General features: G+C 41.3%; 2 protein-coding genes across 7 annotated transcripts in view; one reads left to right on the top strand and one right to left on the bottom strand.

Moving 5' to 3' along the window:
* The window catches only part of TRIP10 (thyroid hormone receptor interactor 10), a 73988-nt gene extending 71888 nt beyond the window's left edge, over nt 1–2100 (top strand). For both annotated transcript variants that reach the window (XM_034434455.3, XM_034434454.3), the window contains one exon: nt 239–2100. In XM_034434455.3, coding sequence (XP_034290346.1) covers nt 239–390 — 152 coding nt within the window. In that variant the 3' untranslated portion in view covers nt 391–2100. The remainder of the gene's footprint in view (nt 1–238) is intronic.
* On the bottom strand, nt 1409–27180 carry SH2D3A (SH2 domain containing 3A). 5 transcript variants are annotated; one of them, XM_034434450.2, is made up of 10 exons: nt 27095–27180; nt 17309–17437; nt 14531–14955; nt 14060–14157; nt 12044–12603; nt 10573–10688; nt 8194–8365; nt 7735–7846; nt 5142–5354; nt 1409–3325 (listed from the first exon to the last, which is right to left on the bottom strand). In XM_034434450.2, exons 2-10 carry the CDS (start codon nt 17414–17416, stop codon nt 3174–3176), a joined length of 1956 nt encoding a protein of 651 aa, XP_034290341.1. In that variant the 5' UTR covers nt 17417–17437; nt 27095–27180; the 3' UTR covers nt 1409–3173. The 5 variants fall into 5 exon arrangements, with proteins under 5 accessions (XP_034290341.1, XP_034290342.1, XP_087744711.1 ...); XM_034434451.2 differs by lacking the exon at nt 27095–27180 and adding an exon at nt 26121–26243; XM_087888585.1 differs by lacking the exon at nt 27095–27180 and adding an exon at nt 26121–26243 and having other exon boundaries at nt 5142–5333.
* Nucleotides 27181–27996: the final 816 nt, after the last annotated feature.

The raw sequence follows: 27996 nt of genomic DNA, 5'->3' as shown, positions 1-27996 counted from the left end.
TTATCAATGCCTTAAATTTTGAATTAGACAAAAAGCACTGCTTACTCTATGAAGGGTTATGTAACTCCTTAGTCTGGTTCATATCCTGCTTTAAAGCCTTGGCACATCATTCATCCATCACTGCCCCCCCCCCCCCAATTCTGCTGCTGCATACTCTGATGGTTTGAACAGTTTTGCCTCCCAGATATTCTTGGCTTCAGCTAATCAATGCCCTTGCTCGTTTGTTTGCTTCCCAAAGGTTCCAGTGAGGGCACCATCTCCATGCAGGAAGGTGAAGAGCTCAACTTGATGGAGGAAGACAAAGGGGATGGGTGGACACGTGTACGAAGGCGTAGTAAAGCGGGCGAGGGTTATGTCCCTACCTCCTACTTGCGACTGAATGTGAACTGAGTAGGGGGCTGACAGCCAAGTTCCAAGAGCTGCACCAACATCAGTGTCTGAATGGAAGAGGTGGGGTTTCAGTTGCCTGGAAACAGCTCCATGATATTTGCTCTGGGTGAGACGGTAAAAGAAGGAATTTGCACCAAATCACTACTGCAAGACAAGAACTGACTAGCAGAATAACAAAACGATGGCTGTAGCCAGCTGAAAGCAAGGCTTCAGATGGAGTACAAGAGGGGGTTGACTTCCAGCTAGTAATTGCTCCTCCTCTCCTCCATTATCTTCATTGCAGTTACAAAATATTCCATAGGAAATACCCTTCAGCCAAAGTAGATAAAAACGTGCAATTTTGCATACAGGAAGATTCCTGAATTCATGGCTCTGGACTGTGGTAGTTGCCCCATCAGATGAAACGCGGCTGCAGTAGCAGAAAGGATTGTGGTTTCTATTTCAAGTGCAGAGCTGGCTGTCCCTCTTCTCTTTGCCAGGTTGGTCAGAGCAAAAGGCTCTCTCTCCAGAGAAAAACTTCTGCTTTTATGCTGCGTTCAGTAGACTGTGTCCAAACCTCAAGGGGATTATGGGCGCTTGGGGACTTGGGGTGTGTGTGTGTCCATATTCGAGGAGGAGACTGGGTTGGATTAGAAGCCTAGAATGTGTATCCTTAAGATTGCTGCTATGCCTGTTGTTTGACTAGAAGCAGAGAGGGAGGAGGAGAGTTGCTGGGCACACCAGTCACTCCCAGTGCTTCTTCAATTAGATGCAAGTGTCACCATAGCCGCCTTGTCTGAGGGCAGGCCAAAAGCCACACTGGCGCCAGACCAACATCTCTATATTTTTTCCTTGAAATGCACTTTATAGTTTTCTTGGATTTGATTAGCCTGGCTCCTTCAGCCATTCAAAAGTGCCTGTGCCAGAGTCTTCGGGTTTGTTTCCCCCTTGGGAATACATTACATGAGAAGCAAAAGCAGGTGGCTCTGGCCTCTTCCTCTCCCATCTGTTTGTTTTAAAGAAGACACTAATGTATTAGTTGTTTTATACAGTGACCAATTTATTTTACCATTCAGTTTGACATGTTCACATAATCTGTAACGTAGCCTCAGCTCTTATCCCTCCAGCCTTGGAAGGAAGGGGACAAAACTTGCCCCTCCCTTCTCTCTCAAGATGCAGAATGTATTTCTGGGTGCCTTTTACACTTTATGTAAATAATACGGAGGAAATTAATTAGTGGATGCCTGTGCAGTTGCCTTTTTGTCCCTCTGGCCTCCAAGTGTGGACTTTTAACATCTGCAGCATTTACATCACTGTTTGGGAGCTAAAGGGTGATCCTCTATTTTTCCGGTTGTGCAAAGTTCACCACAGCGAAAGTGAGAGCTGGAGGAAAAAGCAGGAGGCAAATGCCACAGGAAGCCAAGGCAGCCAACAGTTCCTGCTCGCTGCTGCCTATCCATAGAACAGCACAAAGTGTGGGAGGGGAAGGAGAAAACAGGTTTGTTGTCCGACACTGGACCAGCACTATTGGTAGATCAGTTGGGGAATATTCCCCTCGCCTCCACTTGTGCTTAACCAGGCAATGCTTCTGTGCAAAAGTTGTTCGTAGATCTGGAGAGGGGCCTGAGTACTATCCATTTGGATTGGGAGGGGGTGGGGAATGCCTTACTATGGAAGTAGCTGCTAGCGTCTGCTGGACAAATAAAAACCTAAGAACTACACTGCATCAGACCAAAGACTCATCTAACATTGTATTCTCTTCCCATTGTGGCCAAGTAGAATGATCCACAACGGTAGCAATACTTTTTTGTTATGTTCCTCAGCAAAAAAAAAAAAGATATGATGCGGCTAGCCATGGGTAACCTCCTGATTCTTCATTAAAATTATCCAAGTTGGTGGTTGTCTCTGGTTCATGGGAGAAAGCAGGATTCAACCATGAATCCTGTTTGAAGTCTTTCCTTTGTCATGCCTAATTCTGCAGTGACTGACTTTGGGTGCTGGGAGAAACCTTTTATGAACCGCCCTGTTATTATATTGAAAGGGATACATATAAGCTTTCTCCTTGCTTGAGCTGCTTTCAAAATCTTGTATAGGTAAGGGAGAAAACCTTTCTTAAGGCAACCTCTGTCAATTAAAGTACTTTTCTCAAGTACCATTCCAGTTGAAGAAGAAAAATTCTTGAAAGACAGGTGCAAGTTTCTTTCCATGTAAAACATGAATCATACTTTAAAAAGGAAAAATATTAACTGCAGAATTCAGCTCTGCATAATGGAAACATAACTACAAAAACAGAAAAAGTATTCCAATTGAGGAAGGTTGCTTTTCTATTCAGGATGGATACTTGGACTCTTCTAACTTGGATATGAATGCATTTAAAGTTTTGGGTGCAGATAACAATCCTGGAAGCTGTTATTTTCTGGGTTTGGGGTCTGAAAACCAATGCTGTGAAATTTCTAAATCGGGCAAGAATAGGCAGAGAGCAAAGTTATTTTCATAGCACATACCGATTAAAAACCGTCCGCTACTTTCTTTATTGCAGCCTGGCTCCTTTGCATAGGTTAAAAATGTTTCCAGATTGCTGCTTTCCATAGCCCTGGCCCTGTTGATCTAGCAGGAATGTCTATCACAGAGGAGTTCCTCCTGCTCATTCATTCCTTGGAAGGCCTTCAAATTTCAGCCCAGTCAACATCTTTTCCTGACACTGGGTGACTCTCCTCTTTACTGCTTACTAATCATCTTTGCCACCCATGCCTTGCATTCCAGCTGGCCAGGCAGGGGGTGGGGGGAATACTTCTCCCATGAGCTCACTCTAGTTTCTGAGAAAGAACAGTCAAGATCCGTTCAAATTTCTTGTATCGTTCACCCCGTTCCGCCTGCGCTCCTTTACTGCCCCAGAATAACCGAAGGGAGAATTCCGTCTGAAATATTTCCAGCAGTTCTGGAGTGCTCTGGAATCCTGAGTGGAGAAAAGGATGTAAAAAGGAAATATGAGCTGAATTCCGTAACATCAATCAGATACACAGAGTGCCTATCCTCGTATTAGCTAACTGTCTTCTTATGATGTTTTGTGACAACTGAGCCCAGAATTTTGGCCATAGGTTGTGATGGTTATAAGTTGAGTCACCACATGATTTGACTCGATTTTATGACAGTCATTAAATAGGTCACAATCGTTAAGTGAATCATGGGTTGTAAGTCCAAATCCATCTTATCCACTAAGCAAGCCAGTGACCAAGCACCTGAAATGTGATCACATGACTTTGGAGGTGGTGGGGTAGTTGTAACTTTGAGGACAGGTTATAAATTAACTTTTCAGGGCCCTTGTAACTTCAGTTATTAAGTGACCAGTCATAAGTTGAGAACTATCTGTATAACCGAATTCTTTACTCCAGAATAATATAATGACCATCCACACCAAGGCTGGGTTTAAATACCAAGATAAGCTATAAAATGACTTGATTTAGTTTAGAGATTAGGAATGTGGTACTCACAGATACTATGCCACTAGACGCCTCATTTTTATTAATAAAGCAACTAAAATTAAAATCAACCATCTCATGAGATTCTAATCAAGAGTTGGAGGATGTACGTTCTCATTTAAAATTTGGGTTTTTTAAAGTTTACATCTGGCCAGCCATAAAACCTATATGGCTTGCTATGTCGTGGGACTGCCATAATGGTGCACTGTTTTAAGGTGGAACAAAGATAAATTCTTAAAAAGCCTTTGCTTGACCCACTAGTTTTGCTTAGCAAAGATTGAAAAGTGACTCAGAAAGGTGTGCAGTATTCAGGTACGAACTAAGCAAAAGTCCTTCCTTTCTGGAATGAGCACTGTTGCCACACCTGTCAGTAGTTTAAGAAGCCACACCTTTTTTGGCATTTGTACTGCAACTGTTCAGGCTCAAGTTAAGGTGGTTTGACAGGATATGACTGTCACTGCCTGAACCCAATCAGGCATTTTCCTGAGTCACACCACTATCCTGCAAACCCAGGAAAAGGCTTGCATCCTTTTATGGAGCAGCCAGCTGGTACAGTAAGAATGCCCACTTTGGATCTGACTGCTGTACACTTCTAATAAATCATTAACACATACAGCATGCCGAGCATTTTACTTTTCTTGAAACTGCGGTGGAATTTGCAACTTCGGCAGCAGAGCTGGGAAAATAAGTGTGTGCGTAAAATAATCCCACTGGATATCATCCATGGAGTTCCCAGGCAAAGTTCTTTGCAATGTGTAAGGGGCAAAACAAAGCACCCATCCACTGGCTAATCACCAACCCTACCCAGTGTGGTAGGAGCAGGATAGAATTAAAACAGACATTTTGAGCCGCTTGTAGTGCAGAAGTCCAGCTGGTACAAGTCGTGCTTGCCTAAAATCACTGCTGCTTTTAGAGCTGGTGTGCTTTATTATCATATTTCCATCACCAAAAAGTTCAGATGGGTGGACTTTTCATTGGTTAGAAACTTACCCCAACTTTTATTTAGCAGCTCAAGTCAGAATGCATAGAGCTCCTCTTCATTTTCTCCCCACAACCACCTTGCAAAATAGACAGGACTGAGCTACTGCAGCCAAGAATGTCTTAGAGCCTGGCTATTCCAGTGCAGTCCACCACAACAGTGCTCTGACAGTTTTCTTCTGGGCTGCTATTCATGCACATGTATTCCATGTAAGAGGGCAACTAGGAAAGGGAATGGATGCTCACTAGTCAATCTGAACTGAACAACCAAGGTACATAGAGAAAGCCCAGCTATCACTGCCAAGAGCAGCCTACCTTGAAGTCTGGCCTCAGCCCTGATCTGATAAGCGCCAGTGTTGGTGGCAACAAAGCGAGCTGCTTCCAATGTCCGCAGGAGGACATCACACGTCTCCTCATTGTCGTCCCATAGCTGCTCTCCTTCCATGAGACTGAGAAGTGGCAGGATATGAGGAACTGCTACCTCCTTTGCGGAGAAGACAGAATTCCCTGTAGGCCGCAGACCATAGCCTTTTAGATCACAGATGGAATTACAGGTAGTCCTTATTTAACAATTGTTCACCGTTACAGCAGTAATGTATCCCACATTTATTATTTTTACAAATAACTCCAGGCAGCAAATGTATCTATCCAACACACCTTCCTCCTCCTATTTTCCCCACAACAACCACCTTGTGAGGTGGATTGGGCTGAGAGAAAGTGACTGGCCCAAAGTCACCCAACTGGCTTTCAGGGCTGGGGCAGGACTTGAACTTAGGATCTCCCACTTTCTAGCCTGATGCCTTGGCCACTAGACCAAACTGGCTTTGCAACCAATCCTCACATTTATGACCTTTGCAGTCTGTAAAGCAAAGGAAAGGTGAAGTCAAATCAAACAGTTTTTGTTTCACTTAGCAGCCATTTTGGTTAACTGAGTTATCAGTCTCAATTGTGGTCACTAAATGAAGACTATCTGTAAACATTTTAGGGGAAAGCCTATAAACTGAGAAAGTGTGATATAATTCAGTTTAAGGCATATCTTAATCATTAATTAATAATCAAATTTACATAGCCGCCCATCTCACCAAAGGAGACCCTGGGTGGCTTGGACATTTTCCAAAAGTTGTCCCTGTATTTGTTTATTCCTATAGAGAAGTCTGACTGATGCAGAACTCACCAACTTTTGGCTGTTTACTAGATTGGGGTCAGAAAGTTTGGGAAACAATCCTGCTCAGAATAGTGCATTCAAACAGCCCAGTCACTTCTAAACAAGGTAGGTGGCACATAAATAAAATAAAATAAAATAATAAAATAAATAAAATAAAATAGTAACATAAAATAAAATAATAAAATAAAATAAAATAAAATTAATAAAATAATAAAATAAAATAAATCCTCTTTAAGTTGCATTTTAGGCAGGGGTGAAATGTAAAATTTGTTACTACCGGTTCTGTAGGCGTGGCTTAGGGGGGTAATGTGATAGTGGGCGTGGCCAACTTTTTTTAAAAAAAACTTCAAAGCATTTTTCCTGCAAATGCAAAAAAATGCTTTGAAAAGCCTCTGCCGATCAGGCAACACAGCTGGGATCGTCAGTCTTTTCAAAGCATTTTTTAAACCACCTCTTCCGCTGAAGAGGTTGCAGAAAAAAATGCTTTAAAAGTCTCTCTGATGATCCCAGCTGAGTTGTCTGATCGTCAAGATATTTTTTTAAAAGCCTATCTGATGATCAGGCAACTCGGCTGGGATCATCAGAGAGGCTTTTAAAGCATTTTTTTCTGCAACCTCTTCAACGGAAGAGGTGGTTTAAAAAATGCTTTGAAAAGGCTCTGACAATCCCAGCTGTGTTGCCTGATCGGCAGAGGTTTTTCAAAGCATTTTTTTAACTACCTCTTCCGCTGAAGAGGTTGCAGAAAAAAATGCTTTAAAAGCCTCTGACAATCCCAGCTGAGCCACACGATCATCAGAGGCTTTTTTTTACTTTTAAAAGCATTTTTTCGGCGGAAGAAGTTGTAGAAAAAATGCTTTTAAAAGTTAAAAAAAGAAAGCCTCTCATGATCGTGCGGCTCAGCTGGGCATGGTGGAGTGGGGGGGGGCAGGGATTTTTGCTACCGGTTCTCCGAACCACCCGCTGCCATCGCTACCAGATCGGGCGATCCAATCCAAACCGGGAGCATTTCACCCAGTGGTGGGATTCAAATAATTTAACAACCGGTTCTCTGCCCTAATGATTTCTTCCAGCAACCAGTTCACCAAACTGCTCAGAAAGTTAACAACCGGTTCTCCCGAAGTGGTTCGAACTGGCTGAATCCCACCACTGATTTCACCCCTGATTTTAGGGCTATCCCTGGTGCAGTAAACTTACATTTTTGTTGGAGACATTCTTAAAAGTGACTGCAAGATCACAACATTTAAAAAGATCAAACTTTGAGTGATGTAATACATATCTTCTCTAAAAGACAGAAACTCCCAAAGCAGGGCCCAGAGTCCAAGAAGAAAAAACACTACACCCTTAAATCCAGCTCTGCTCATATTATTTTTTGTTTTAAATTTATGGGAATGGATGCATGCAACTTCAAATGAATGCAAATAGGAGTACAACTATTTCAAAACTGGTTCAATGAATATTTAATATATTTAGCTCATAAAAATGTTTACAGTCTAAAGGAGTGTTTCCAATATTGCATGGAAGCTCCCCAGATTATTTCTGTGTGGTGATATACCATGGAGCAGTTGAAATCTAAACTGACTTCCCAACAGTTCCTACATCTCAGCCCTAAATAAAATTGTGTTCATGGTGCACCAGATGGTGCTTCAAAAGGTTGCTGACTCCTGAGCTGCACATGAAAATAGAGCAATGCACCAGAAGCTCTACAGAGTTGTAGAGTTGGCCAGAATGATTGCAAGGCCCTACCTTCAGCCCTGTTCAGATTCCCCAAGAGAGGCTTGAGCTCCTTCTCATAGACGATGGCGCTTGCAGTGTGGCTCTGGCGCAGATGCCTCCATGTTTGCTCCAGCCGGGTGATCTGCAGATTCAAAAACAGGAGAGGAGTATAAATATAGCTGCCTGCACAGCCTCTGGGGTTCAGAATGGAATGAATGGCTTGGCCAGGTACTTAAGCTCTACTTTAATAAAGAAAGAGAAAGGGATATAAATATTTACATTTCAGTAGTTTAAATGCATTCCATCCTTCATTCTAACAGCAACATGTGGACTGAAACCAGAACTAGCTTCGTTAGGTGAGCTGCTTCTGATCAAGTATCTGAACTCAAGCTATACTTTTCCATCTTCTTTGTGTGGTGCATCTTAGGAGCACAAGACTAGCCTTGGCTTTGGTTCTCCTCCCACACAAGCCCACCGCCACTCCCTTACCTGGGGCAGCTGAAGAGCTTTCATCACGGCAGAGAGGGCAAAGAGGTCCCCAACTGGCCTCCACAGCTCCACTGCTAGCTGGATGACCTTGTGGAGGGTGGCAGCCCGTTCAGCCACTGACCCTGTACAGCCCAGGATGTCCACAGCAATGCCCAGAGCTATAAGATGGTGCCTGAGGATGGAAAAAGAAAGCACAAGAAATGGCGGTGCTGCTGCAACTCTCAAATACATTTTGGCACATTTTGTCACTGCTATCTGGGAAGAGTCTCACTCAAAAGCTATAACAGGATTCCGACTTGCTGCTTTACTGGCAGACCAGAAGCCAGGAGGTGGCCCAGACCAACTTTTCCATGTGAAGCCCATCTGAACTGGAGGAACATCTTCTGTCCCTCGGTCCACACTGCAGAATCCTGAGATGTTCTGCTGCAGAATAATGCACTAGTTGGGCCTTTCTTTGTATACAGTGTTAAATAGATTTGTTTGGGAAAAGCTGTTTATCAAGCACTCATAATTCCAGCAAACATGTTCTCAAATTGGGCCTTGGAAAGACTAACTAGCTTTCACCATCAGAATGATCCACTACTGAGTACCTGCAGGCTAGGGAGTGGGCCATTTGCATCTCCCTCATTTTGCTTATGTCTAAAAGAGGGTTTTATTTGCCAGCTACAGGCTATCTAGATACTATGCAGGGAAAACAGGGAAAAAAACAGAATAACAATGTTGGAAGGGACCTTGGAGGTCTTCTAGTCCAACCCCCTGCTTAGGCAGGAAACCCTGTGCCACTTCAGATAAGTGATTGTCCAATATCTTCAAAAACTCCGTTAAAAAGGGAATGTGGCCAGAGTGGGAGAAGGGCCACCAAAGCACAGTAGGCAGTCAACTATGAAGTGGCCTCCTGAGAATGACTGAAACTTTGTCTTCAGGACTTTATTCCCTGCTCTCCCAGAAAGTCCTTTATTTTTAATTTATTTTTAATTTTTAAACTTTCTATACCACTAAACAAAAAATTGATTTCTATACCAATAAACACTCACAATGTGTTTGCAACTAGGCTCTACACATTTGTAATACAAAAATTAAAAACAGTGACGGTAATTAAAATAAAACCAAAACAATTACAATAAGCAATAATTAAATTACAGGTAGTCCTTAACTTACAATCATTTAGTTACTGACTGTTCAAAGTTACAATGGCCCTGAAAAAAGTAATTTACAACTAGTACCGGTACCTGCACTTACAACTATTGTAGCATCTCCAGTCACACAATCAAAATTTAGGCACTAGGCAATTAGCATATGTTTACAGTTGCAGCGTCCTGGGGTCATGTGATCACCATTTCCAACCTTCCCAGTCAGCTTCTAACAAGCAAAGTCAATGTAGGAAATGGGATTCCCATAATTCACTTAAACTACAGTGATTCACTTAACAGCCTATCAAAAAAGTTGTAAAATTGGGCATGACTCACTTAAGAACCACTTGACTTAGCAATGGAAATTCTGGTCTCAATTGTCATAAGTTGAGGGGTTTTACTCCACTAGTTGTAGCCAACTTTAGGGGGCGGTGCTCATCTCTGTTTCTTTAGGCCAGGGGTGTCAAACTCAAGGCCCGTGGGCCAGATCCAGCCTGCAGGATGCTTAAATCTGGCCCACAGGGCTGGCCTGGAAATAGCAAAGGACTGGCCCGCGGTGCCTCTGGCAGCCAAAACGGTGTGGAAGGCCGCATGTGACCCCCCCACCCCATTTTCAGCCTGGACGGCCTCCTGCAGCACTCTGCCAGACAAAATAGGGTGCAGGGGGGTGTACCCATTTTGGCTGGAAGGGTGCTACAGGAGGCATCTGTCCCATCCCCCCATCCCCACCTGGCCAGCTCGCAGAGAACTACAATGCTGATCCAGCCCTTGAAGAAGTCCTGTTTGACACCCCTGCTTTAGGCTATTGTGCCAGTGCTGTCTGAAGACGTTTCCGCAGGTATGCGGCCAGCATGACATCACATCATAGCACAGAAAGTGCAGTGAAACAGGGAGCACTGTTACCTCCCCAAAGTGATGCCTATTTATCTACTTGCATCTACATTTTCAAACAGCTAGGTTGGCAAGAGCTGAGGCAAGTGACAGGATCTCATTCCATCATGTGGTGTTAGGACTTGAACCGCCAGAGCCACAAACCTTCTCCAGTATCTTTTAAGCCACTGAGACACTGCACCTCTCCATAAGTTGGAGACTACCTGTAATTACATATTACTCCTTAGTGAATTGGCACCTACAATACATCTTCAAGAGGCAAGCAAGCACGTTCTGGAGAACACACACACATATGTACACACCATTTCACAACTTCTTCTCTGGCGCCTGCCAGCCACCACAGAACTTTAGTCAGTACCTTTCCAGCAAGTCCTTCCGAAACTGATGCCCTTGAGGCAGAGTTATAAGCTCCAGACCCGAACTCACCCCCATGGCCCGCTGCTGCTCTTTAGATACTCCAATGATCCTCAACGCCTGTAGAAGAGAGATGGTGTATTTCACAAGACGTTAGCCAACAGTTGTTTCTTATATCATCTCCATTTCACCCTTGAGGGGAATTTTTCTTGTGAAGCTAAATCAATTATACTTTCTACAACAGCAGGTCATTTTAGCTGGAGAGCCAAAGGACTCAGAGAATCAGCTGAGATAGAAATCCCCAAATCCCCATCATATTCTTTTCAACATGTCAGAATCAGGCAGCAGATTGGGTTGGGGGGGGGGGAGAGGAGAAAACATTTGAGGAAATTACTTTTAACTATTCCAAGCTGGAAAGATCTGTAACCCAATTCTTATTTCAATGCTTAAAAAAAGGAACAAGGCCACACAATTAAAGCCACGTTTTTCTTTTTTTAAACAGAAAAGGAATTTGTTTTCCCTGCTACTATGCTCCTACACAATACTGTTCCCATCATCATCCTCATTAAAATTTCAATTAAATGTACTCTGATGACTTCTTTTCAAATCCTTTCCTGAGAGGTTTACACAAATTACAAATAAATAAGGGTACTAAAAAGGCTAGAGGGAAAATATGGATTAAAAACTTTCTGCTCAGCCAATTTATATTTTTAAAGAGGTATATCTCATCGTAGCTCTAAGGATTGCTTGTATTGACATTATTATTTAGTGCGGGGGGTTGGACTAAAAGCCCTCCAGGTTCCCTTCCAATTCTGTTATTCAGGGTGCTCGTATTCCAGCCTGCAAATTACTTCCTCTTTCATTTAGTATGGTTTTGCCAACCAGGATGAGGAAAACACAAAGATGCTTTTAAAATCCCCATTCAATAAGTGAGTTCTGGAATGGGAGTGATGTTAGTGTTTCTTAGCAAAGCAGAGTTTATATCTTGGCTTATATGAACCACAAAACAACTCTGTCAGATGTAGGCTGTTTGAGCTCCCTTGCAAAAGCCACAGGCCCAGTTAGTCTGTCAGAGCCTAAGCAAGTCCTCTGTGGCCCAGAATGAGCATTTACTCCTGAACAATGGAAAAGGACCCCTTGACTCTTCCGCATCAGCCCATGAGCATTCATAAAACTAGGAGATGGCAGTAGTCCAAATTCACTTAACAAAAGGCCCAGGCTGCATCAGATACTATCTCATGCTCAGAACGCCTAACCCAAATGCCTTAGAGTTAGCTCTCTTAACATGAGAAAGTGAATCTCTCCCATAATAGTCAAGCAGGTCAGATAGCCGAGACCCGAGTTCAAGTCCTGGCTCAGGTCAAAATACAATTGTACAAAACCAATCCTATGTTAAATATGAATTAATGCAATCCATGGTAAAGGAGACAACTGAAGGTCACCAAAATAATATTATTGTCTTCTGTGGCTCTCACCTGGCAATCCATTTTTAAAATATGAAGGGCTGTTGTGTGACAGTCATGAGTAGCAAAAATGTCCTTGAGGTGCTTGAGTGTGCCAGGGTCCAGGGGCTTGTTGTTAGGGGTCAAAAGCAATGAGTTAAAGTGCTGAAGCTGAAAGGAGGAAGTGGTCTCTAGCAGGGGGCGCTCAAACCCTGGTTCCACTTCTGTCTCCTCTGACTGGGGAGGAAAAGGAGCTTCAACAGAGTCCAGGAACCCAAAAGTAGTCTCTGTAATGTGAGCCCGGCCACGCCATCTCTCTTCAGTCTGCAGGCGCTCCACATGGCTTCGGGGGCCGTGAGGAACCTTAGGAACCAGTTCACAGTAGTCACTCATCAGCATGGAAGGGACCCTCAGAGGCTTTGGGGGAGCCTTGGAATGAAGCCGCCCTTCTGAACCACTCAGTCCCAAACCTTCCAGCAGATGAGATACTGAGGCACTTGGCCGTAGAACAGGGTCACTGCCTGTGCGAAAGGCAGGAGACAAAGGAGGGAGTTGGGTTCGGTCCTGGTCTCCAGGTGATGTTTCTGGGCTTCCTGAGGGCAGAAGAAGGGATGGTTTGGGTGTTAGAGTTTGATAATCCCTTTTGATTGACACATAAATATTCCCTGCCACAAGTGTACATCTGTCTGAATATGTTTATTATACTGAATTCCTATGAAATCTAATGCTGGGAATTTCAGTATTAAAAACAAGATGTTATAGTGTTATGGTGCCAGATATAATATGTGCAACATTTCAGATGTACCCGCTAATCTTTAAAATGTATGTGTAGTCAATCTCATCAACTAAATGAAGATGGTGCAGGAGATTTTCATCTGAAAATAAGGATCAATTGATTAACCACATTGATCAGGGTAGATGAACTCCTAATAAAGAAAACACTTGTAAAATATTTGATTACCCCAAGTTTAGATCATAATTCCCTAATCAAGCAAAGGCACATATTCAAGATGATGTTATTGCAATGTAGGTCCCAATACCATCGAGATTAGTTCAATGGGATTCTTGGCCACTGGAAACATAGACAGGCAGCCATTATCAAAACTTCCTAGCAGCTACAGCCAGCAGCTGCTGCCATTCAATGTCACCAACAAAAGCTACCCAGTGTTAGAGGCCATAGATCCTATCAGAGCCTTAAGGTTCAGCACTCATCTAAGGAAACCACATGGCGTACAAGGCCTGGCATAAACTGAGGAAAAGCAATAGCTTTAATTATATCTTGACAGTCTTCTGTGGGCTCTGATGTCATATAAAACATCAAGCTATTATTTCTGGTTTCATGCCAAATTTGTCAGCAAATGCAAAATCCATGGTCTATAAACTGATATAGCCTCAGATGGAAAATATAATACATTTTGGCACGATATCACAATGTAGCATCGTGAGACATTAAATGCCTTCTTGTAAAATATATATCACTTTAAAGGTTTTGGAGGGGGCAACTGACAAAACATGGATTGTGACATCACAATGCAAACCCTGTAAATTATGCACTTGTGACTGATGTCAGGATTCATGCATGAAAGAACAGGGTTGCACTGTGATGTCACAACATGTTTTATTATTTTTTCATGCTTTTACACAAACTGTTTAGTTTTCCAAGTTTTGTCTATAACTAGAAACAAGTTTATCATTAAAGGGCAATTAAATATTTTCAGGAGGAAGGAATCACATTCTATGTTTTACCTTCCACATCCTACAGAGCAGTTTTAGCCATACCAACTTCTGTACCTTTTCTTTGACTCCCAGACAACTGTGTTGCTCAGTCCACTGCTTTCCTGCACAATTTAACTGATATCGGGAAAAATATAGGATGAGTTGGATAATCCTGGAAAGCTGAAGAATCTCTCCTTCCATTTAAGGGACTTGGGGAAAATATATTTGTTGTGTTATAGATAAAGCAGTAGAGGAACCATATTCCTTTCACCATTTGTAAACCAAAGTTGCTTTATTGCCAACCTGCCCATATGGAGTCTTCCATATACCCACCAGTCAATAGGTTGCTGTCTGATTGGGCACCGTGCAATGAAGGTCTCTGGCCCAGCTGATCTAGGCTACTGGGGTCACTTCCACTTCGATCTTTTGTCCTGAGAGAGGGAAAAACCGAGATACAGAACTAAGTGATCCATTCTTCCCCACAAACCCCATTTCTCAAAGACTTCCAGGAAAGCTCATTGACATTGGGGACTTCCATAATCAGACCACCAGACATTCTTTCACTGGTAAGGCTTTCCACATTTTGAGGCATAGACTGTGATAAAGATCCCACACGACAAATATGAGCAAGACTCAGGGAATTGGCCATAATTACTTAAAAGTGTGCCTCAAGTGTGCCCACTCACTACTAACTGGATCTATTTAAAAGCACAATGTAGGAGTACCATATCATATTCTCTGCCACACTGCCAAGGACCACCACCAACCCGTCCAACAGTTTCACCATGGAACAAGGTTCCCCACCGGAGCAAGTTTCCGTCTAGTATTTGTTCTCCAGCAGCGGCAGGACAATAGCTGAACCGTCTAAGAGGTGCTTCTTCCTCCTTCGATGGGCCAGGAGGCTGGCCAGTGTCACTGAAACGCTCCTTCAGACAGCGAAGTGGTACACTCCTGTTGACTGGTCGAGACACCACAGCTCCTGAAATATCTGAGATGACCTTCCGGTTGCCCACGTAAAAACGCACCAGGGCAGGTACATTGTCAAACTGCTCCTGTTCAAATTGGAAAAGGGTGCGAGAATAGCCCTTTCGGGGACGGAGTACCACACGAATTATCTTGAAGTGCAGAGTCTGTCCTCCCCAGTGGCATGACAAGACATAATCACCCAGGCTAGAGCGTGAATCGCGGATCAAGAACTCTCCATCATTCCACAACATGGATTCTGCCTCCTGAGAGAGAGAGAGAGAGAGAAAGAAAGGTAGAGATAGGAGGAAGGTCTGTCTTTGTTTAAGGAGAGGGCCAACGAAACAGAGTATTATAGAACAATCTCAGTGTGGTTAAATACATGAACAAGACAAGGTTACAGAGAATCAGCATTGCCTGACCCATCACATAACTTCTGACAGGTATTTTATTATCCCTTCCAGGTCAGCAACTTCTGTTGCTATGATAGGAACAGCTGGTTTAATGAAGATACTTTCTTCTGTACAAGTAAAAGGGGACAAACTCTGCCCTATTCTGAATTTGAGAAATCCTCAAATCCATTGAGCCAAGTGGATATAATCTCAGAATGTTCTTTAAAGGAATCTTTGATAGGTTTGATGCTATTATGGCTGATAGTCAACCAAATGTTTAGACGGGATTTGGCATTTTTATCCACTGATTGAGTTTTTCTCAAGGACTTGGATAGGCAAATGTTGCTGTTAAATATTAAAAAGTATCACAGAATGTAAGCTGTTCAAGTAAAGTTGCCATTTGCAATTGACAGATGGTGATTTTGTCAATGCTATTGATATTCAAGTGGTACTCCAGATAGTCTTGATATAGAAGTATTACCGTATATTCTGTTGATGATGATATGTATGTATGTATGTATGTATGTATGTATGTATGTATGTATATCTTGCTAATGATGTTCCAGCAGTGTGACCTCTATCATCCCCATCTCATGCCGCCATTCCTTTCCCTTGGCTATATTCCACTCCGTTTTCTAAGTCAGTGACTTAGATGCTAAGGGAAATAAGCAAGAGTGACTTTCTGGTGCAGGAGTAACCTTTTCATGGGTAGAAGTTGACAGATGCTTTCGTGATTGCATCCATTGTCCCTGGATAAACCAGGAAATCTTTTTATGTTTTGCTTTCTTGTTTGGCACTATGACAGAAAATTCTGAATAAGGAGGCCCTATTATTATATATTACACAAGAACCTGTCCCAAATGAACAGTTGAGTTAACATGCAAGAAAATATAGTTTTTGGTGTCTAATGATTGAGAAAACAAACTGTATGCACTTTAAGAAAAAAAAATAACATGTTTCCCTTAGCGAAAACACTGTTCTCAAGCAACTCTGATTGTTTTCCCCTTCACTACGAACTTTGAAAAAAAAATACCTCCTAATCAAATTTGACCCTGTCCTTTCTTTTACCCTAACCATCCATCCTCCATCCAAATGCTGTTTTCCCTCAAGTGTTTCTTCTCTTCCCCTCCATATAGAAAGAGATGTATGTTAATTCTTTATGGTTAAATGTTAACTATTATTGCTGAGAAAACTAAACTATGAGAACAAACTATATCACATGGGTACAAAATGTTGGTCTATGACTACAGTAAAGATTTGGTTAGTAGCCATGGGAACGAACTATATCTATCTCAACTGCCTAATCTTCATTCGTTCTTTAAAATAATTCTATCTGGATACTTCATTATGAAAACTACCCTTCCTATGAAGGACGGGAAAGTTAACTTCTTAATGGCCATTTCTCTACTAAAAGCACATTTGCCCAAAGTCAAATAACAGGCAAAGATTGTTATGTCAATCTTACTAAAGACAGTTCCTCATTGTGTAGCAAAGGCACTACAAGTGCTATCATTACTATGATAGTACTTACATTACTATCACTCAATCAGATGCTTCTAGCAGAATTCTGCAATTTACAAGACTACATGGATCAATTTCAGATTACTGAAATTTGTCTTCCCTGCTCCCATCAAGGATGCTTGGTGGAATGATAAAGTGAAAAAGGCAGTGGTTGAAAAAAAAGCATATAAAAGAATGTTGTAAAAAATAAGGTTGACAAAAAGCTTTATATAACATACATAAAGAGAAAAAGACATAGTCAAACAAAGCAAGGAGCCATTAAGACTACAGAGAAAATACAGAGCAATCTTGGAAATAAATATTTGTTCTGGAAATGAGTAAAAATGGCTAAGCCTTCAGCAAAGTTAAATTACACTAAAATGTGATGAAATTATTTATGACTAAACTGACATCAGAAAAGGCAGAAAATAATTTATGGAGATTTCCATGGGAATAATAGTGATATTTCTAAGAACAGAATTAAAACAAATGCAATAAATGTTACCATCAAGGAGCCACAGTATAAAAAGGATATTTATGTAAGTCCTTAGCTTTCCTTTTTCTTTCCATGCTCCAAAAGTGATAACTTGACCTCTTCTTTTGGAAGGGTTGATTTGTCTCAATTTGCCCTTTGCCTCTATAATTATATTTTGCTACTATACTGTTTTTCACTGACTGCATGGCAACTACGGTAGCTAACCAAGTAACAAGATTTTTGCTGCCTTACCTTCCGTGGCAGGCAACCATGGTACCATGCATGGCTGCACAACTGTTCAGTACCAAGTTTCAACTCCTCCTCCAGCTCCTTTCTTAGTCTCTCATTAGCCAATTCCATGTTCTTCAAGAATTAAATCTCCTAGAAAAATCAGGAGAGTTTATAAACATCACTGGCTCTATCCCCAACAAGCTCAAAAAAAAGCAGAGAAGAATTCTTATATCCCGATTTTCCTTGGACAGGCAAAGCATTATTAAGCAGTCACATGACACAAACAGAACTGATCCCTGGAAACAGCTGCTCATGCAGTTTGACTCAGTTGAAGCCATCATGGTGTACTGGTTGAAGAAACAGGGCTTAAATTTATGCACAGTCATAAAATTCACCAAATGGCCTTGAAGTGTCACACCCAGCCTACTCAACCCCAAGGGATTATTATCAAAGTAAAAAATGGCAGAAGGAATGTTCACCTCAGGAAAGAAAACTATAAATGCTGCAAGTATAAATGAGGCATTTCAAATATACTGCTCAAAAAAATAAAGGGAACACAAGCAGAAGACATCCGAGATCTGAATGAATGAAATAGCCTTATTAAATACTTTGTTCTTTACATATAGTAGTTTATACCCTGCTCAAACAACTAAAGGGAACACAAAACTACTGTATGTAACAAACAAAGTATTTAATAAGGCTGTTTCATTCATTCAGATCTCGGATGTCTTCTGCTTGTGTTCCCTTTATTTTTTTGAGCAGTGTACTTTTAGAGGCAATATCCATTTTAAAAAGCTAGAAAGCACGTGGAGCAGTTTTTCCCAATCTGTGCCCCACAGATCAGTGGTGGGTTGCCCCCGGTCCAGACCGGTTCGCAAGAACTGGTAGTAAAACTGGCGGGAGGCTCCGCCCACCACTGGGGGGGGCGCACGAGCACAAGCGCAATGCAAACCAGTAGTAAAGGTAAGTAGAACCCATCCCTGCTGCAGATACCTCAGGATCACCAGTCCCAGAATTTTCAGTGGAAGGCCCTGAAAAGTACCAGGAACATTAGGAGGAGGTGAGGAAAATCCTTCCACACAACATGCAACAGCAGGGCACACAATACCCCCAAAAAACCCAATACAAACACAAGCAAATCCCACAAAAGCAGCATCACATCAAATTGGGGATCTTATCTCGTGGTAACAAGGAAAGGCCAGAACAGGGCACAGATGGCCACAGGAATGTGAAATGCAGGGCTATAGGGTCCTGGATTCAGAATGGAGAACTACAACTAATCAGGTTGAGATAACATGGGATTTTGATAAAAAAATAAATAAATAGAAGGATTCATGCAGACTGATCATGCTGCTTTATTTTAATTGATCATGGTGTATTAATCTTTAAACTAAAGTGACCTCAATCTCCTCTCATTCTTTCATTTTCAAAAACCAAAACATCACACTGAAGCCTGTAGTTGAAGTTCCTTTGGCTGTTAATGGTTTTCTTATTACCTCTCTTCCACATTCTCTTCAACCAGATGTGTGTTACCTCCTCCTCTCTTTTAAACTTTCACAGATTATTTGTTAGGGAGCAACAGGGGGAACACAGAACGTAAAATAGTAGGGTTGGAAGGGACTTGGAGGTCTTCTAGTCCAACCCCCTGCTCAAGCAGGAGACCCTATACCATTTTGGATAAATGGCTGTCCAATCTCTTCTTGAAAATCTTCAATGATGGAGCACCCACAACTTCCAGAGATAAGATGTTCCACTGATTAATTGCTCTTACTTTAAGGACATTTATCCTTAGTCCTAGGTTAGATCTCTCTTTAAAGCTCTTTCGCCCATTACCTCTTGTCCTGCCCCTGTGCTGTAGAGAATAGATTGATCCCCTCTTCTCTGCGAGAGTCCCTCAAATATTGGTTAGACTGTTTATTTTTACATTTTATTTTATTTCTATTTTAAATAAAGTCTCTGTTCAGAACCATGTCAACATTCTGTTCCATCCAGTCTATGTTCTCTCTTAGTTCCTTTATTTTCTCAAAGAGAGTTTCCCCACAAAACTAACATTTGATGACATACCTCAGCATCCCTAAATGCCTTCCACCCATAAGGGATGCTTTGGAAATTCTGCATATATTTGTATAGTCTATGGATGTTCCATATATTACACAGTTGTTCTATATATAATTATATCCTTAATAACTACAAAGAGATAGCTCTAAATCATAGCTCAGATAAAAATCACATTGCTTGATCAATTCCGGAAGAGAAAAAATGAACAGAATTTTAATACTCCATACAAAGATTCTAACCAGTAAATAAAGTATTGTAGCTTCATTGCTACCTGTACTGCATGATAACCTACCAAGAAAAGATTAGGGAATTTTCTGCACATTATTGTTCTTATGCTACAATTTAATATGAAGACGTGCTTCTGCTGTCCCCAAGTTCATAGTGAATCACTCAAGGACTTAATAAGAATGCAAAATGACTAATTGTAGATAAATATGACCTCATAATAATTGGCCTCTGATTATTTTTATTGACCCTTCTTACAAGGGGACAGTTGACACTACTTGCTGCTCTGAAAGTGAGCAGAATGCCACTTATCTTGTATGGTATACAGGTTCCTGGCATATGCAAGTTATATAGACCTTCCTGAATCATCTTGATGCAACAGGAAAAGTGGCAATGCAACATATGGATCATGAAGTGATGTGCTCAATTGTGCTTCCAGCATTCACTGGAGTTTATAGAAGTGGATTGCCACCATGCTGCTTGAGCAGCATTATAGAGCTTGCCCTGCAGGAACAAGTTAATAGTGCCACTTAGGACAAAATTAACTATTAATATTGGGGAAAAGACATGGAAAATAAAGCTATTCAGTTTCCAAATTGCACTTTTTACGTACATGAAGTAATACTAATATGCTACAAAGTCTCCTTTCCAAACAAGCTAGTCGAGATTTTTCAATAAAATTGTCTCCCATCTTGGGAGACAATTTTTCAGTGCTGTTCTAAAAAATAAAGTAGTTCTATCAAAAGCTAAGCCATCAAAGCAATCTAAATGAATTTTTTTTTAGAGTTTTCCAAACATATCTGGTTGCCAGAACATGCTAGCTACTGATACAGCTATTTTCACCAACATTCAAGAATAAATTAGATTTCATCTTCAATTTGCTTCATGCTAGGTATGCACACAAAGAAGAAGCATCCATTTCAAAAATAACAAATGAAAAAGCTGAAAAATATTACTTCAAGGAAAGGGGCACAGGCAAGTTGGTAATATTACTACCTCATGGATAACCAGCCTGGTATGAAGCTAGCTTCTGTCTGAGTTGAGAGAAATCTATTTTTCCTGAGTTCAGGGGGGGAAAAGATCTTATACCAGAGGACAACATACTGTAACTCTCCCAGTAGGTTCAAAAGTCCACAGAAACCCAACAATTAAATCTAAGTATTTGCTTAGAGAACAGAAATTGAATTCAGAAAGTAGGCTACTTTTTAACAGGGGAGGGGTAAAATATTAAAAATAAAACAAAGAACAGATGCTGCTTATATCTTCTTGAAGAAAATAAAAACCATCTCCAGAAGTGTCCCTTAGTACTGTATTTCAGGAACATTCACCATTTTGCACAGGGGGGAAAAAGAACAGCCTCTAACCCAGCATGTGCTTCTGAACAACCAGTGGAAAACTGTTCCTTTTGGAAAGAACTGGAAAGGCTATGACAAGATTCAGGCTAAACACTTAGCAGAGGAGGAAATAAGAGTCAAATAAGTGAGGGGGGTAGCAGGATTTTCTGAACTCTCCAAGAGAGCTTAGCATGTTTTTTAAATGCCTTTAAAAGATACATCAATTGATCCACTTAGAAAGGAAGAAAAAAACAACAAAGAAAAAAGCAGAAAGCTTGCAACAGAGACAATCTAGGAAGAGTTAATGATTTGGTTGCAACGTCAATTCATGAAAAAGATTGTGGATTAGGTCCTTCCTTTTTAATCTGTTCTGCAAAAGTGGTCCAACCAATCTGAACTCAACTTGTCTGAGAAAATTGTGGATGGGTTGCGTTTTGATTGATTGTGTTCCCCCAATTGACTTGTTTTGTTCAACAAAATAAAAGTAGGAGACAACATTAATGCTTTCAATTTTCCTAAAACTTGTTCTCATCCAGAAGAGAGATTTCACAGAATTTATCACTGACAAGCAGGTATAACTTTAACAAATCCATTTTATAATTCCAAACTCACACATAAGAGATGTACCTCACTGATGCAGAACTAATTATGTTTCTCCCAAGCTATTTGATAGTTACTCTAATAGCTCCACAGCCGGAACTAACAGAGAGAAACGGATGAGCTATACAATAGAAAGGAAATGCTTTATGTGACTTTCTTCCCCAGGTTTGAACATTGTTCCCAACATAAGAGCAAAATCAACAAATATGTAGAAAAGACATACTGCGGATTAGAGGATTTAAATGAGCTCAACCCTTAGAAGCAGCACCATTTAGGGAGAGATGACAAATACACACAAATTGTTTCAAGCCATATTTATCTCTTCCTGAGAAGCACTTACAGAATACAGAATAACAGAGTTGTTATTCTGTATTCAAGGATATGTTATCCTTGCAGGTCTTCTAGTCCAACCCCCTGCTCAAGCAGGAGATCCTATACTTAAAATAGTTATTTTGCTAGCATATATAACTGGGATAATTTTCTCTTGAAACCAGTGAGTTTCTCTTCTAACCTAGCACCTTCAGTTGAATCTTGAACATATTTTTGGATATTTTTGTATGTTTCTCTCCATCATGAAACAGCAATCCAGAGAAGAGAGCATTTTTTTTTTTTTTGTCTACTGAGGATTTGACTCCCTCATTCTCAAAAGTGTTTGATACAAAAAGGATTTATTGCCTAAAGGCAAAGAAAAAAAAATTCCATATATTGGTCAATTGCAGCTATGTCTCTACTTTGGAATTTTTGCTCTGCACTCACATCCATCAACAAACTTCTGCCCGCCTCATGAAAGACTTGACTCTTCCTCTCTTGGTGCTCCTCATATTTGGAACTGCTTCACAGAACATCAAACTGATTCCATCACTGTTACTTCTTCCAAGCTCCTTCTCAAGTATGTCTTTCTTGTGAACATTTTCATCTTCCCCCTGAACACACTCCGGTTAAACTCCATTCTCAACCACAGAAATCCACTTGATAGCTTTGGGACAATTGTACTCTTTCAACCCATTCTACCCCACAGAGATACGGTTACAGAGATAAAATGGAGACCACCATGGAAGCCACCTTGTGTTCCTATAAAAAAAAATCAGGATAGAAATCTAATGAAGAAATTAATTGGGACTTTATAACTAAGTTTGAGCATAGCTGAATGTATGTTCTTCCTTACTTGGTCTTTCCCAATTTCTGTCCCTTCATTCTTATAGCCCAATTTTACAGAATACATAATAACAGAAGTGGAAGGGACCTTGGAGGTCTAACCTCCTATAACATTGTAGACAAATGGCTTTCCAATCTCTTCTTGAAAGCATCCAATGATGAAGCACCCACACCCGCAGGTAAGCTCTCCCAGAAATTTCTCCTTCGTTCTAGGTTGGATCTCTATTTGTTAAGCTTCCATCTGTTACTTCTTGTCTTGCTTTGGAGAATAGGTTGACCCACTCTTCTCTGCGACAGCCCCTAAAACATTGGAAGACTGCTATCATGTCACCCCTAGTTCAGTATCATGTCACCTTTATTTGATGAGTTCCCTTTCTATTCCCTCATCTAGATCATTTATGAAGATATTGAAGAGTACAGATAGCCCTTGACTTACAACAGTTCGTTTAGTGGCCGTTCGAAGTTACAATGGCACTGAAAATAGTGATTTATGGTTGTTTTTTACTCTTACGACAGGTGCAGCATTCCCATGGTCATATGATCATGTGATCCACTTTTATGACCTTCTGACAGGCAAAATCAACGGGGAAACCAGATTTACTTAGCAATGGTGTTACTAACTTAACAACTGCTGTGATTCACTTAACAACTGTGGCAGGAAAGATTGTAAAATGGGACAAAGTTCATTTAACATCTGTCTCACTTAGCAACATAAAATTTTGGGCTCAATCGTGGTTGTAGGTCGAGGACTAATGGTACTGGGCCTAAAACTGAACCTTGGGGTACCCCACTACTTACTTCCCTCCGTGTGGATGTAGTTCTGTTGAGGATTACACATTATGATTTGTCAGCCCGTTACAAATCCATCTGATGATAACATTGCCTATTTCACATTTTTCTATTTTACCAAGAAGTAGATTGTGGTCTACAAATAGTCCTCAACTTACAATTCATTTAGTAATCAAAATTACAATAGCACTGAAAAAAAAGCGACTTATGGCCATTTTTCACATTTGCAACCATTGCAGCATCCCCACAGTCACATGATCGAAGTACGGACTCTTGGCAACTGATTCATATTTATGACGGTTGCAGTGTCCCGGGGTTATGCGATCACCTTTTGGACCATCTGACAAGCAAAGTCAATGGGGAAGCCACATTCACTTAACAACCATATTATTAACAACTGCAATGATTCACTTAAAAACAGTGACAAAAAAGGTCATAAAATGGGGCAAAATTCACTTAACAAATGTCTCACTTAGCGACAGAAATTTTGGGCTCAATTGTAGTCTTAACTCAAGGACTACCTGTACTTTGTCAATTGTCCTACTGAAGTCAAAATATCACAGCCTTTCACTGGTCCACTAATTTAGTCAAGTTTTATCTGGCATGATCTGTTTTTAGTCTAATTTGAATCAGTTTGAGAAAGGGGCAGACTGTCCACCCACAGTAGTTCATAAAATGATGATCATAATATATATCCAGTACACAGTTAGGGGTCCATCAGAGAGTACTAGGGCATTTTCTAAACTTGGCATGAATAATTCCTCTCATCTGATTAATCTATGGGAACATAAGAAAAGACACTTCCCAGCTTTGTAATGAACTCAGTTCCTCCAGAGTTAAATCAAGGCATTGCAGTGATTTGGTGAAGTTTCCACACACTCTGTCATTTCAGTAAGTTGAATCATCTTCCAACTGACTAGTGAGGTAGTCGTTCCCCAGAATTTGCTTCTAGCTTCAGTATTCAGACCACAACATCATTCATTCAAACTCCGATTTGCTTCTAGAAAGAAGGAGCCACTGTAAACATAAAACCTGCCCAGGTTACAATTGAGATCAGGCAAAAATTCAGCTATACATGCCCAGGATTATTGCAGTTGTGGGAAAGGCATGGACTTTTTACACATGAAAGAACTCAGTCAAACATGGTCTCACAGGCAGGAGAGGTCAGCCAAAGATGAAGAAAGGGAGAAGGAGGACTTGTGCCTTAAAGCTCTTATTGCGTACTTTTTATGCGCCAATCTCCAAATCCCAAAACTTACACTGACTTCTATACATTCAAATATATTTACTATACATTTTATTTATTGTAATGCATACTTAAGTCCCCATTTCTTTTCAAATCCCCACATTTATCTTCACAATAACAATGTTAAATTGATGTTGCAGAGTTTAAACCTAGATGGGGAAAAACAGTCTATCTCATAGAGACATAATTATTAACCCCCTCCAATATTTGAAAATGATCCTCTCATCTTTATTTAATTGTATCCCGTGCTTTTATTATTTTAACAAATAAGGCAGTGAACATAGCTCCTTCCTTCCATTTTCCTTACAATAATCCTATGAGGTGGGTTGGGCTGAGAAAGATTGATTGGCCTAAGGTCACCCAGCTGGCTTTCATGGCTAAGGCGGAACTAGAACTCACAGTCTAGCCTGATTTTTAGCCCCACAAGCCCAAACTGGCTCTTCAAATGTCTTTATGACATTTTGTGATTGTATGTTGTTCAACAAACCTTTTTCCAGAATGATTTATGTCATATTTAGGTCTGATATTTGCCCTTACCATATTCACTCAGGCTAAAAATATTTTATACATTCCACCCATCCATACTGGCTTGGGAACACATACCACTAACAAAGAATAGCATACTTCTCATTTATGTATACACAATTACTCTCTGGATTACTAACACCTTACAACAATAAAAACACACTTAAACCGAACAATACATCAGAAATTTCGCTCTATCTACCTAGCTGCGGAAGAGGAAGAACACAGCTGCATCCGCCAGATGCCAAGAACGCAGTCAATGTTGCAAAAAAGGGGGGGGGCGCAGAGGTAAGCCCCATAATAGGGCTAGCAGGTGTGGGAATCCTCTGCCTTAACTCAAGGGAGGATAGGTGCATTCTCAGTCTAAACCCCGGATAGCCATTCCGAAAACGCAGGTTCAGGCGAATAAGACCTCCCGCACCTAAGGAATAACAACTAGGCACGTACTGTACCTTTTTCCGCTGAGTTAGGAGGGAATGTGGAAATTATGTCGAAAGAGAAGACACCAAGGCAGGTCCTCAGGCAACCGTCGAGAGAAAGCGGCGGAAAAGGTGCGCCCGAAGGAAAAAAACCCCGCCCGCCCCGCCAGGAGAGGCAGGACTGAAGTTGGAGGGCCCTCCCACGCGTCCTCGACCTCACGCCGGCATTAATCCCCTCGGGGGCAAAAGCAAACCCTGACCCTCCGCTCCACGCACCCAGATGCAGCCAGAGGTCACCGGGCTCCGCGCGGCTACCTAGAAGTGCGACCCGCCACACAGCTGGGGCGGAACCTGCTTGCCTCCTCGCCCCCCGCACCCCCTCCCGGAGCTCTCTACCAGTCAGGATCTCCGCCCTTCCCAGCTTCGCGCATTCCTCCGCTATCTGTACCGACCCCGCCTCAAGCGTGGTTGCTGCCACTCACCCGCCGATTTGAAGTTTCTGGCGGCGCTGAGCACGCCTCGTGTGGAGAAAACCTGCGCGACTGGGAGAGGTAAACTTGAGGTACGGCCCTCTAGGGAGGAGTAGCAGCCGCGCTGACTCCTTTCAGGCAGTACCTTTTCAGCTTCCCTCCGGAGGGAATGGCAACAGTCCCTAGGTGCTCTATTCCACCTTCCTGAAGGCGTTTTCTAAATTCATTTTTACGTTACTGTTACAGAAGTGTGGTTTGACGTCCGGTGTGTTTGTCTTTTTCTGCAGCCTAAAAAAGGACAAGTCAACTTAAATCTGAGTGTGACCCATTTACTTAAGACTCTCATGGGTTTAGATTAAAATTAGTGGGGTTGAGGGTAAATTAATACTGTATTCCAATCCAGCCCACTTCATAGGGATTCTCTTTTATTTCCAGCTCTTTCCAGGCAAGCCCAACTTTGCATTGTGAGGAAATGGATAGAAATATTTTTGAAAAGTGAACTCATATGCATAATTCTCAGCCTTCTTAAGCACAGAGAGGGTTCTCCAAGGAAGACAAGCAAGTGTGTTTGTTTATCACAGTGCTTCCATATAAGTGTACACAACATCCCAGCCAGTGCTTTCTTCCATAGTTCTGATGACAGAAATGTACAGAGGCTTGCTCCGAAGTAACACACACTGGATTTTTCAGAGTTTATGCCTTAATGAGTGAACTTCTGTTTATACCTTTAAAAATGGGTTTGGAATTGTTTTTATTTGCAGCCAGTGCTAACAGATGCTATCAGGCTTTCGTGTATTGTAGGCACACAAGTTCATTGTCCCAGTTCATCCCTGTCAGAAGGAAATTTCCATGAGTTATTTTTTCAAATCTATAAGAACCATACACACTTGATTCAATGCTAAGCTGAACAAAAATTATTAGAAATATGACAAATCTATTAAATTGATTGTCTGGAATTTTAAAAAACAGTATACTTTTAGACTTACTTCTCAATGTAAAAGGAAATTTCCTACAGCCCATATCTGGTAAGAAAGAAAATGCAAAAGACTTGATAGAGCAAGGGAGGAGGACATGGGAATCAGCTTCGTACTTCACAGAAAAAAGCCAAAAAAGTTCCCCAGGGGTCCAGTCAAAGTAGAGTATCAGCCAGCCATGTTGTCATAACCATCCCCTTTTGAACCGGCAAGGCTCTTCTTACGGATGTCATCTGGTGGATCAGGATGTGCTGTTCTGCTGATGTCCTGCCTGTGACCTCCCAGAAGTCTCTGGCTGGCCCAGATGGGAGTGAAATGCTGCATTAAACAGCAGGACTCTTGTTATGCTCAGGTCGCCTAACATATTCTCACAACACTCCCTGTGATTTGTAATATCGGTTCACTCTGCTTCTTCTTCATGCTCTTCTCCCCTATGCTGACAACTGATGGTGATGACTCAGTTTGGAGAATGTTAGCCTGGATATTTTAGGAGGAAAATCATTTATTAAAAAATTGTCATGGACATTGCTGTAATTCTTGCCAAAAATTTAGAGGGCAGAGGACTTCAGTGATGGATAACTTTATAAGGACTTTTTAAAAGCCAGTACTATTTTGAACTCACCCAATAAATGTCCAAATGTTCCCATTAAATGTTAATCAGTTCTAGTATTTGATAAACATTCACATGAAATGTATAACCAAGACCTGTATTTTTATTTTTACAAGAAAAACTCCAATGCTGAGTATGCAGACTAGTTAGAATTGTGTCCTAAATTTTCTTTTTTTAAAAAAATACACCATTTGAAAAATGGTTAGGAGAATTGAATTCAGCCCTTGGAAGCCATCCTGAATACTGTGCTGTTTTTTTGTTGAACTGTGCCACCCAGCACATAAAACCTGATTTTAAATGTAAT

This window comes from Pantherophis guttatus, chromosome 2 (genome assembly GCF_059756535.1).
Source record: "Pantherophis guttatus breed Tessera chromosome 2, ASM5975653v1, whole genome shotgun sequence".
In the NCBI taxonomy this organism is placed as follows: domain Eukaryota; kingdom Metazoa; phylum Chordata; class Lepidosauria; order Squamata; family Colubridae; genus Pantherophis; species Pantherophis guttatus.
The sequence above is the reverse complement of the archived record's forward strand: the minus strand, read 5'-3'. Positions and strand labels throughout refer to the sequence as shown.

Bases quoted from the DNA above. Each gene is read 5' to 3' on its own strand.
- SH2D3A (XM_034434450.2), bottom strand. From the start codon at position 17,416: ATGGAATTGGCTAATGAGAGACTAAGAAAGGAGCTGGAGGAGGAGTTG. The intron at 12,604-14,059 runs GTGGGTATATGG...TTCTGCCCTCAG, and splicing joins AGACAGCAACCTATTGACTG to GAAGCCCAGAAACATCACCT. The intron at 7,847-8,193 runs GTAAGGGAGTGG...TTGAATCTGCAG, and splicing joins AAGCTCTTCAGCTGCCCCAG to ATCACCCGGCTGGAGCAAAC.